Source organism: Solea solea, chromosome 15, assembly GCF_958295425.1.
Source record: "Solea solea chromosome 15, fSolSol10.1, whole genome shotgun sequence".
Taxonomy (NCBI): Eukaryota; Metazoa; Chordata; class Actinopteri; order Pleuronectiformes; family Soleidae; genus Solea; species Solea solea.
This window is the reverse complement of record NC_081148.1, coordinates 25,006,137-25,018,855: the sequence shown is the minus strand read 5'-3', so window position 1 is coordinate 25,018,855 and position 12,719 is coordinate 25,006,137. Positions and strand designations below refer to the sequence as shown.

The window sequence follows — 12,719 nt, the reverse complement described above, 5'->3', positions numbered from 1 at the left end:
AAAACATATACAGCTGTCAGACATCAGCTTTAATTTACACACACTTTACAAACTCTCATTTAACAACACATCCCTTTTTTTTAAACTGAATGATAGTAAAACATACATGCAACTGTAAAATAGAATAATGTACTATATAAAGTCTCTGACGTCTGGAGTCCAAACAAATATCATGACCTTTAAAAGAGTTACGACATTTTCTATTCATCACGTACAAGTCATATTTCCAAACATGACGAGTCCTACGCTAAAATTGATCTTTAAAAAAGGACCAGTGTGTAACATTTAGGAAGTTTGTCTATTCGCAGAAAATTGTAAATCCAAACTATTAGTATATTTGTATGAGCGTGAAATTGCTTTTAAATAAAATGTGTTTGTTTTCGTAGCCTTAAATTAAGACTTTCATAAGTACATTAGGCAAGGGCCTTGCTTTATAAAAGGCGGCCATCTTGTGGTGCGTTCGGAATTTAAAGTTAAAGTTTAATTTTATTAATCCCCTCAGGGAAAGCATTCCTCTGCATTTTGACCCATCCTAGATTTAGGAGCAGTGGGCTGCCACACTGAGTAGCGCCCGGGGAGCATTGGGAGTTGGGTACCTTGCTCAGGGGTACCCTAGCCCTTAGTGGGATTTGAACCGGCGACCTTCCGGTTACAAGTCAAGGTCCCTTTCCACTTGGCCACGGGATGTATTCCCGAGGTTCCTACTTGGAAGTTTCAACTGGAATGCCCCGACAAGTCGGATTTCCTACTCGTAAATTTGTAGCAGCCTTAAACTTACATCAACTGTAAAAACACTCTGCGAATTTAAGCGTTTTAAATCGCATTTGTCTCATTTGTATCGCATTAAATAAGTCGTACACATAGTAACGTTACATTTTTGTATCCATAAACATGTTGCAACGCTGTTTTCATTCGCAAAATTCCCACGTAGAGCGTTGTTACCAATGTGGACGCAAATTACGACGCAACCTTCCCAAGAACAAACAAACTATCATAATCGTTTTTTTAAAATTGTTCTTGTTTATTAAAAAGAACGGAGTTCGAGGAAACAAACAAACACGATCTAGCTGTTCCGATGTTGTGTTAAGTGTTTTGACTGTTTACGTCGACTGTACGTCATCACTGAGCTGTGGATTCGTCAGAAAATTAACTCGGGGGAAATCGACCACAATCTGAAAAAAACAGCCGCTATTTCGCACAAATTACACGAAAGTACGCGGTCGGTAAAAATATTTTAAATGTGCGAATAATTCCTTAAATACGAAGAACGTTGGCCCCGCCCACACAAATCCAAGAGAAAACTGGCAAAAAAGTGGAATTCTCCATTTGTTGCAGTTTGCAGTCTCACCATTAGAGGTCACTAAATCTTACACACTGGACCTTTAAACAAAACACGTCAGATTTTTCTCTCTCCGTCTCTTTCTCTCAGAACAAGACGTAAACAAAACCTAAATAAAAACAAAAACAAACGTTTGAAAAGTAGCCTATCGAGTTTTTAAATATTCTTACGCCCATTTGACAAAATGGCTCTTCAATATATTCTCAAGTTTAAGATTTTAAAGATCACATCTACTATATTTATTTTTCTTTTAATAAACCATGAAAAGTGAAGTCCGGGAAGTAAGTAAGTTAGCCACCAGGGGGGCATGTCAATTTTGTTCATTATTTTTCACATTTAGAGGAAAATAGACAATAATCTAGAGGAGCCTGGTTACCCCGTAACACGAGGAACCAAACGTCAAGAATCATAAAACCCATCCCATAAATGATGTTTTCCATTTTCACTCCAAATTAACTCGGGGATTAAGCTGAGGAGCTGCTGCTGCTGCTGCTGCTCGTGGTCATGTGATCGTATGTGGTATTTGTAATGTTACGCAAGATGAGCTCTTATCATCAGCTCGTATGTAAACGTGATGTACGATCCGTACACGACTGCTGTTACACAACGTCTCACACTCTACAAAACCACGTTTACACAAAAGAAAATGAAGAAAATTCAGCCAACTACAGGAAAACTCTGTCTCTAACACGTTTTCTGATTTTCCAGCTTCTTAAATATGAATATTTTCTTGTTTCTTTGTTCCATATAATAAAAAAAAATCATTCAAATATTATCATTTTGGTTTGTGGACTATGATAAATAGTAGATATAATAATAAACGTATTAACAGAGAATATACAGGTGTTTTAATATAGTCCCAGATTATTTAATCCTCATCCACCTTCACCAGAAGCAGCAGAACTGTCGTCACCTCTGCGTCACTGCAGTCTCACTCTGACCTGCGGGGGGAGACAGAGGTGAGAGGTCGAGTTAGGAGAATTAACCTCTGCTCACTCGTGTGTGAGGAGGAACCGCAGCAGGAGCCAAGATGGTAAATTATACAACTGTGGAGACGAGGACGAGGACGAGGGAGTAACAGAGTTTACAGTCAGGGAAAAAAAGATAAAGCTGCAGAACTTATTCTCATACTTTAGATATTTGACCTGTGGTTTGTGCAAGATACACTTCACTTTCTGTGAATTCATGGCAGAAAATGAAACCTCACCTATTCAACTCTACAGCAGATTTGTTTGTCAACAACATTTTCTGATGGAAAAAAGAAGTTTGTGTCCATTTTTTAAACGGCTCACTCTTCCACACCAAACCCCACAGAGAAAATCTTAGATTTTACATCACAGCACACAGGAGTTCCTGATCCAGTGCTGCATTCATCAGTAAATTCAAATGTGTTATCTTTGTGACTTTGGAGGTTAAAAACCTTTGTTAGGATTTAACTAAAGTAAAGCAGCAACTCCTGTGTCCAAGAGAGCTAAAATCCCCGTTTTAAAATCACTAAAATACTGCAGTTTTTACAAAGTCAGAAATGCCTGTGAAATAGTGAAATAAAGCAGCAAACACATTGTTAACATATCATAGACTTAATCTGGTGTAGATTTTACAAGATGAGCCTTTTGTAAAGTGGAAGTAATTCACAAAAAACTGAACTATCCCTTTAAGAACTGTGCTGAAATATTAGAAAATTGATAAACATTTGATTTATTCATCTTCTCTTTTTGACGCCTTGAGCTTTGAAATTAGACGGATATTCTGATTAATCACTTAGTTGTTTGGTCCATAAAATGTCAGAAAACGTTGAAAAATCTCGATCTACGTTTCCCAAACATTGAAATCTTCAGATGTTCTCAAATGTTTTATTTTGTCTACAAACCAAAAATATTCATTTCTAATGATTTTTCTTTGGTTTATGGAGCAAAGAAACTGAAAAATATTCACATTTGAGAAGCTGAAAAATCATGTTGATCATAATTGTTATTGCCATTTTCCTTCCTTTGATTTATCTTTCATGAATTTGTCTGTTTTTAATGTTTCAATAAAGCTTTTATTTTGTAAAGCACTTTGGTCACCTGTGGGTTGTTGTAGAGGACTATCAAAATAAAGTACATTACATTAAATTATATTATTTTATTTAAAAACCCTGAACCTGCTGTGAGTGGTCATACTTCGCACATGTGTAAATGACAGTCGCCCCCTGGTGGCTTCTCAACAAACACTCACTTCTATATTCAGTGTGTGGGTAACATACGGAATAATCTGTGCTACCTGGATTATTACGGAAGCCACGGGAAATCCAGTTTACTCTGGTGACCGAGGACGATCATGGAGTTCCTGTTTCTTCCAGCAGGTTCCACTGGTCCCAGATCAGGCCTGTGGAGAAGAAGAAGACGAGGAGGAAGAGGAGACAAGGAGACAAGGAGACAGTTAATACTTAGTTCATATTTTTATTTATGAAGGACATCTGAGATGAGCTGAGCTCAGCGCCCTCGAGTTTGAGAGAAAACATTTATTGTCCATTATTCCCACGTTGGCGAGGAGCTCCTCAGGAGGCGGCCGTTTTGTTTTTTAATGAACGCTGGACGGCTGCCATATCTCTCGCCAGGCCTGAGCTTAAACCCACAGGGGGAACCCTCCCACTCCTCCAGGCATACCTCAGTCCTGACTCCACACACACCCTCCTCTCACTCTGTCCTTCTGAGCTGCTGCCAAACCCCGGTCAGGACGTGAGGGAGAGGCTGAAGAAGACTTCTCCACCTCCTCAGATCAGATTCCTCTACTGTACAAAGCTCTGAGACGAAGAGCAGCTAGAGTTCACTCCCTGCTCTCACACAAAAACACACAAAAAATGAAGATTCCAGGAAACTGTCACCGTCTTTGTGAGCTGTCGTTCACTTTCATGCTGACTTTTATTCACTGCAGCTAAATTATTCACATTCCTTCTTCTTTTTTTTAAGGTTTTTATGCAGTAAAGAGGAAAAAAGAGCTTCAACACAAACAAACAAACAAACAAACAAAAACATGAAAAGACAGCGTTTGTTTTCATGTGATTCTGTTTGGTTTGGTAATAACAGATTAATAAAAGCTGCCGTGTTTAATCCCTCACTGGTGTTTTCCCTCTTCCATTGGCAGCTTCATAATTCCAAACAAAGCGTTTCAGACGAGACGTTTATATTCTTTGGCTCACAGCTGTTCCCAGTGTGAGGATGATGAGGATGATGAGGATGATGATGATACAAGCTGAAAAGTACGAGTAATTGAATCCAGAATCAGAGAGATAGACTCTCTCTATCTATCTCTAACTGTCGGGTGTGTCCTCATGATATCATTCCACATATTTAAACTGCAGGAAACCCCCATAACAATGAGCCACGGCCTGCTTAAAGGGTCACTTCAGGTTTTAAAGGTGTGGCTAAAATGAGGCGGTGACGCAGCCGGAGAGAAAACATATGGATTCAGAAACGTAACAAAATCTACAGCAGCTGAAGTCTATGATATACTGACAACATGATTGCCACTTTATTTTCTTTTTGTGTTCACTCTCTCACACCAAAGCCCAGAGAGAAAAACAGCGATTTTACATCACAGAGACACAGCGAGTTGTTGATCCACTGCTGCCTCCATCGTCAACTTCAAGAGTTATTTTGGGACTTCAGTGTTTGAAATCCTTTGTTCAGATTCACGTCAGTGGCACAAAGTCACCACACGAGGCAGCAGCAGAGCAGCAGCTACTGTGTCTGCGTGAGCAAAAAATGGTGATTTTCTCTATGGGCTTTGGTGTGGGAGAGCGCGCGGTTTAAAGTCGATCAGTAAAAAGCTGTTTTATGATGAAATACACAAGAAAACATACTTTTAAAAATATATATATACTGTACATCGTTTTGATATCAGTAAAAACAACTATGTCAACTGTTATCAATTTAAATAAATAAACTATAACTTAAAAATAAAAGGTCCTGGTTTAGTGCAGAAAATAAACTTTCATGGTTGTAATGATTAGTGTGTTTGACGCCACGTCACCTGTAGAGTTGTGGACATGACATCTTCAGCGAGGCAGAGGAGAGTCCCAGTCTGCTGCTCTGGTTCCTTAACTTAGTTTTCCTCACCAGGTCTTTGACTCGGCCCCAAGTGTGGTTTTCACTCTGCTACACAAGAGAGACACAGAAGAATTTACACAAAACTCAAGCTCAGAAATCAAATGCTATCTGTGGGTGCTACTGTCTCAGTAGATCTGAGGTTGTAGATGAAAACAGGTGATCTGTGGACGTCCAGCATCCATCTGCCGTTCTTTTCAATAACATGAACGCACACTCAGAGACAACAACTCTTTAAAACATCACACCTGGTTCAGATACTGGTTTTTTTTCCTCCACAGTAAAACTAGCACAAATAGGCGTGGACACACCTTAAATGCACCATGTGCTAAAGTGATCCACAGTGTTTTACTGCTAGAGTTAGGACATTTACTGTGGGGTAAAAAGGGAAATTTAAAGCATTATCTGTAACTCCTTACATGATTTTTGAATGGGTAAATGAATCATTCCCATTTTATACATGTTATTTAACACATATTTGCATAAATCTGAATTAAAAGGTTGGGAAAATTCAGTAAATCTTTTTTGGGGACCCCAAATAATCCCCCATGACCCATATGTGGGCCGCAAACCAGTGTTCTGACTAAATATTATGTTTTTGTGTGTTTTTCTTCGACCAGATTGCAACACTTTTTAAGCAGGTTTTGGGGAATTTGAATAAAATAATGTTCTATTTTGTTATTCTAATCAAATGGACACGACCCATCTGTGGGCCCTGAACCAGTGTTTGGGAATCGATTAAAAAGAGAGACAGAAGAAAAAGATGTAAAATCTGAACAAATATTAGGTTTTTTTTGTGTTTTTCTTCCATCAATTTATCTTTTAAGTTTTTGACAATCTGTTGCAAAGGGTGCGGCTACTTCCTGTCAAGACTATTTATGGGAGTTTTTAAGTTTCGTTTTTGTAGTTATTCTTATAAAATGTAGAAGTTCGGAGCCGAGGGTAACAACAGGGACGTAGAACAAACTCAGGTGTTGACGACAACCATGGGACAACAGTGTGAATGGTGTGAAATGTTTAAAAATCACAGCTTTTCAGGGAAACAGGTGCAGATTAGAAACTAAAAAAAAGTGCATTGTCCAGGCGCCACAACATGATTTTTTGCCTCATACATAAAAGAAGACAAAAATGATAAAAAACCAAAACAACATTACTCTTGCAGCACGTGCACATGACTCACCCTTCGCTGGGGGTAGGAGAGCCTCTCGGCGCTGTCCCCGAGGCAGCGGACCTCCCCCTCAGTGTAACTCCTCCGGTTCAGGCTTCTCCTCCACAGTGGGATCGATGTCAAACTCTCGCTGCTCACGTCTGAAACACAAATCACACCAAACATCAGCGTTAATAATAATGTGTGTGTGTGTGTGTGTGTGTGGGAGAGTTAGCTTACAGGGTGAGGCACATTTGACAGAAATGTTGTACAGTTCACTTAAAAATGATAAATCAGGACATTAGAAGAAGAGTTGATGAAGGTGCTGATACGTTATTCTGCATTTTCCGTCCAGCTGACTGAGCTCTGTTCACTCACTTTGCTGAGAAGTGGCAAAAGACAGGCAGTGGGGACAGAAAAAGACACTTAAAAAGCTCATTTAATAATAAAATCTACAATAGCTTAAGTTTACAGTATCATAAAAACTTTATCTTATCATTAGACAGCCTTTTTTTTAAGTTTGTAAACTGCTGACTCCCCCACACCAAAGTCCATAGAGAAAATCAGCGATTGAAGCTCGCTGGCACACAGGAGCTGCTGCTCTGCCGCTGCCTCGTTCGACAGGTTTCTGTCACTGAAGTTAATCCAAACAAAGTATTTCTAAAACCAAACTCACAAAATAACACAATTAAACTCACAGACAGAGACAGCAGTGGATCAACAACTCCTGAGTGACGTGATGTAAAATCATTAGTTTTCTCTATGGACTTTGGTGCAGGAAGCGTGAGAGGTTTACAAAGAGACTCAAACTTTATTTCCTGTTGGAAAAAGCTCAGTTATACTAAGATTTAGTAGCAGATATATTTGAAATGAGCCCTTTTAAACTTTGTTTTAGTTATTTTTTATTCACTTCTTTTACTTTTTGTCTTTCTGGTTTCATTTGTCTTTTGAAATTTGGTGTTTCTGAATGATTTGACTCTGTTCTTTTTAATAAATGTGTGTGTGTGTTTTTTTTTTGTTTTTTTTTTAAAGGTGCTATGTGAATAACTTTGCTTTTGTTGTTGTTGTTGTTGTTGTTGTTGTGTGACCAGCAGTGTACAGCTGTTTGGTGACAGTGATGAACTCTCAATCATTCTCGTAACCAAAAAAAGGTCTTGACCCTCTTCAATCCAGGAAGCCAGTTTCACTCAAACAGGGTTCAGGCATGAACGCGCAGACTTTTCAACACGTGTTAACCAAAGCAAACAAAAAGGTTTGATGCTTTTCCTTTTTTTTGGTTTGGTTTCTGTTCATCCCTACCTTCACCTCTGCCATGTACACAACAAAGTCCAAACAGTAATCCAGAGAGCAAGTGGTCAAAAACCTGGCAAACAAATACAGGAAGGGCAAAAGGCAAAATCCACCCCTATAAATACACAGGTTGACTGGGTGGAAACTACAGGGGGCGTGGTCAGGTAAATGGCGGGAAAAACCAAACAAAGGCCAAGAACAGGAACAGGAAGTGGTAAAGGTGAGTACCAAAATAAAGCCGAGACTGCAAACACAATCAAGACATTTATTATTTATTATTAAACTTACTATTAATCACATGAGGTTGAACACTGATTGTTAACAGGTGAGTCGGCAGCTTTTGTCGTCCTTTTTCACCCCAAAAGTTTAAGTTAAGTTCTTAAAACCAGTTCTGAGAACGACAACATCACTGTCTTATTCTGGATCAAAGAGTAATCCCTTCAGAAGGTCTGATGCACTTTAAGGCTGTTCATTTTTAAGTAAAACATGTTTTCAGAGTTCGAAAATGAACTTTCACCCCCCAACTTTAAAAAGGAACAGTCACTCTAAACCCAAACCCCGATCCAAAAAACACAACAGAAACACCCTTAATCCTGTTTTTCAATCTGAAATATCCACCTGTTTCTATGGAAACAACCCAAACCATCTGAGGATGGCATATGGCAGCTTAAATCTCTGCAGCACATTCAAGCCTAAGCAGAACTCCCCTCTCCACTGCACCTCACCAGGGCCCCTCTTCTCCCCTTACTCCTAAGCCTCTCTTCCAGATCCCGTTTCCTGTCCATCAGAGGAAGAACCGAGGCATTCCAGAGTCCACGGGACATTCTGTGTTCCCGTCAGGATGCCAGGAATTCCGCCCAGGTCCCACTCCGGTCATAATTCCATCTTTCCCCTCCGAGGGACCACTGAGCTGTTGGTCACCTTTTAGGCAAAACACAGCTGTAATGATAACATTTAGCAGCGTCACCTGGAGCGTGGATCTGATAACAAGGAAAACACGTGGGGGCTGATCCAGGTTCAGGTTGTGAAACACGAGCGCTGCCTGCGTACAGAGCCTCTTAGATTCATGTCAACACTGAAATGAATGTGTTAGGTTGTGTGCGTGTGTGTGTTTGTTGACACATCCCACCTGAGCAGGTTATTAACTGCTGATCCGACCAGCAATTAAACGCCAAGTGTTAATTAAAGGGTGGTTTCAGTGACCTTCAGGTTGGACTCAGAGAAACTGAATCTGTGGCTATGTCCACACTGCTACGTTTTCATTTTGAAATTGCTTTTACAAAAACATTCTGAATGAGATTGACGACGTGTTGGTGGACATTTTTCTGGTTTACAGCTGATTTAAAACTGATCAGAATCAATTTTAAGGTCCCGGTGTGGATGTCCAGACGAAAATGCAGTTCCAGTTTTCAAACTAAGGCCAAAGGACTTTGAAAACAGAAATGTTCGTCCTTTGTTTTTTCCGCATGCACTTAGTCCTCAAAAACATCTTCATTTGCATAAAAACCTGCTGTTAAATCCAGTCAAAAGTCAGCAGATATAACTGTAACTCTAAAGCCTTGTTGGCCAATCAGAAGACAGAAAAACAAAACATCTCTGCTTCTAACTGTAGACAAACAACAATAGTGAAGAGCATGAAAACCTTGTCCAAGTACATGGACATCCTTGGACCTAGGTTCTCCTAACCCGAATCCATCTTCAGAACTGAAGAAAACTCTTTGATGAGACAAGAAACCTCTTTAGCTTCATTCAACCAAGTTCAGTTTCCTTCATCTAACTCCTGAAGATCCCTTCAAGATATGAACACAACAAGAGGATGATGATATGAGCATTACTGTACCTGTGGTTGGTATGAGAGGATGCTGGGTGACCTCGGGGATGGTGGACAGGTCAGAGAGCGTCCCGTTCAGGGACGGATATTCACTCCTGGAGAGTCTCTTCTGAACGGGCTGGAGGACGAGACTGGCAGCTCCACAGATGCACTGCTGCTGGACAAACTCCTACATGACGACAAAGATGATAAAAACAAACCATCAGTTAAGTATTACATTATCCATCCCTCTATTTTCTACCTCTTAATCCTCTACTTGAGGGTCATGGGGAGCTGGAGCCAATCGTAGCCGACATAGGGCGAAAGGGCGGGGTCAGACCCTGGACATGTGGCCCGGTGCCAACAAAGAGAGACAAAACAACCATTCACTCTCAAGTGTGAGCGTACAATTAACCTCTGTGTGGTTTTGGACTGTGGGAAGAAACCTCAGAACCTGGAGAAAACCCACATTCACGCGTTAACGGTCAAACCAGGATACAAACTGGTAAGGCAACAATTCACTGCTCCAATGTGTGACCCTCATAACATCATCATTATGGAACTGTCATTCTCTGTTGTTTTTAATCACTATTTGATGGAAAATCTTTAACCATTCCTTATTTCAGTCTTTCATATAAGGAAAGAAAATATCTAAACTTTCTTAAATTTTATTAAATTTATCTGTTGAAAAACTTGTTGGGGCGAATGAAGACAAACTCTCCTTCTTATGAAGACGTCACATACTGGCAGGTGAATTAGCGCCACCTACTTGTAGAACAAAGGATAATCGAAGTCTTTTAACTATATAAAAAAAGATATATGCTTATTTAAAGGTAAATAGGGCAGTGGCTGTTTTTGTGTATTTTTGTTTGAATCTGTCACTGTTACAATTTCACAACAAACGTTCAGTTTATTTTATTTTTTTTTACATCTCGCTTTGATAAAGCTATTGAAATGATGATGTAATGTAATTAAAAAATGACAAATAAAGACAGATGGGAATGATTCAATCATCGCTGTGTGTGAGAAACGGTGAAAGTGGCTGTTTCAGTAATATTTAGTGATCTGTCACATTTTTACCAATTTCTCTTGCATTTCTTATCCAAACAGCGTCAAAGTTGGAACTCCACACAGTGGTGCCCCGAGCGAGTCACCTGCCAAGTTTGAAGCCTGTCAGTCAAACTATCTGACAGTTACGTGATCAGGAGACAGACATTTCTTGCATTTATAGATGGATACGTAACGCGTAAAACACGTGAGTGTGAGTGTTATGACATCACCTGCGCAAAATATACGCAACACGTGTGTTCCCACTGAATGGAATAATGTTTATACTGTCGTTCACCCACTGATACAGGAGAAAAACATAGAAAGTCGTCCTAATTTCTGTCAAAACATTCCTCCTTCTCTTTTCTGCCTACGTTTCACCTCTTTTACCTTTTCCCTACTGTGGAGGCAGCGGAGTACAGGGCCTCTACGTCAACACACACACACACACACACACACACGTTTCCCCTCCTGATATCAGCACAGCTTTCTTACATAACAACCGTTCATTTGTATTCTTCAGGATCATCGGGGGAGGACGACGCCGTGGCAAAGTCACGGTTCATCAGATTTGTTTTTGTTAAACCTCCAGATTTTTCAGGACCACAAACGCCTCACAGATTCCAGGGGTTTTGTTTTTTTTCTACTGCTGAAGCGACGGGTGGAAGCACAGCTTTTTGTGTCAATGAATCTAAATTATAAAAGATTATGTCTTTATTTGACACCGAAATTAAGATCATCTGCCATATTGTTTTTTAAATTTTTTTACGGCCATGTCAAGAACTTTATGAATTAAATGCATTATTATTATTATTATTATTATTATTATTATTATTATTATTAATAATAATAATAATAATAATAATAATAATAAGAGAATTGCAGGTGTTTTCTTATTTGTGAACACCCTATGTTAGCAGATATTTGAGTTTTTGATTAACTCTGTCTTTGTCTGATTAATTTTCTAGTTATTTCGTGCACTTAGAGGGATATTTCTTGTTCTTTGAGGCCCAATCTTCAAGGAAAACCAAGATTTTAGCCACCCAACAAAATCATCCACTAATATAATTGATGCTTGATAGAGTCTACGATACCTTAAGAATATGTCTGAGACTTTATTTCACATTTAGACGGACATTTTCTGTTTGAAAACTATGCTTTGTAAAACCACTCTCTCTCCCATACCAAATTCCATAGAGAAAATCAGCGATTTTAGCTCATGTTGACACAGGAGCTACAGGTCCACTGCTGCCTCGTGTGGTCACTTTGTGCCACTGAGGTAAATCCAAACAAAGGTTTTCACACCGAAGACACAAAATAACACTTGTATAAAAGTAGAAGTGGATCAACAACTCCTGTGAGCTGTGATGTAAAATCGATGATTTTCTCTATGGAGTTTGGTGAAGGGGAGCGAGCAGTTTACAGAACGACAGAAACTTAAGTTTCCACATGGAAAAGCTGTTAAACAGTGAGATAAAAAGCAAATATATTATTATTTATATATCGCAGACTTGAGTAGCCTTGGGTTCTGATCACAAGGCAGGTTTAACCGCACTGCAGTGGACTTTCAGAGCTGTTGTTTTGTCCTGTTTCCAGCTGTGACTGTGGAGCTGATGTCACTGAAAGGTTCATTCAGACGGTAATTCAGTTCGCTTTTCTTTCCCTTCTTTTCATGTGTCACTGTCGCGTCACGTTGGGGAGAAACTCACAGCAGGGATTAAGACGTGAGAACGGCTGGTGTGGTCCAACACATTCAGACATGTGCAGCTTTGATGATGACATATTTACTTTAAGAGACAGTCTACAGTATTAAACATGACTGTAACTCATGTAATAAACTGCAGCTAGAGCTATTTTTAAAGCTGTTATGATTGATGTAATGATTTATGCAGTTGATATGGGTGTTTTTACGAGTCGTGACGTTGATCCTTCTCTTTCTTCTCTTTCTCTTTGGCTTGGTTTTTTTTTAAAAAGCTTTGAAGTCGCGGACTTCTCTGG

The 12,719-nt window shown here is 39.5% G+C and overlaps 1 protein-coding gene across 1 annotated transcript in view; it reads right to left on the bottom strand.

The window, feature by feature from the left end:
• Positions 1-473: 473 nt before the first annotated feature.
• The window catches only part of si:ch211-250c4.3 (uncharacterized protein LOC100535981 homolog), a 30,148-nt gene continuing 17,902 nt past the window's right edge, over positions 474-12,719 (bottom strand). Inside the window, exons 3-7 of the mRNA XM_058652164.1 lie at positions 9,705-9,864; positions 6,608-6,735; positions 5,354-5,478; positions 3,602-3,706; positions 474-2,280 (exon numbers count right to left, since the gene is read on the bottom strand). Coding sequence (XP_058508147.1) covers positions 3,610-3,706; positions 5,354-5,478; positions 6,608-6,735; positions 9,705-9,864 — 510 coding nt within the window. The 3' untranslated portion in view covers positions 474-2,280; positions 3,602-3,609. The remainder of the gene's footprint in view (positions 2,281-3,601; positions 3,707-5,353; positions 5,479-6,607; positions 6,736-9,704; positions 9,865-12,719) is intronic.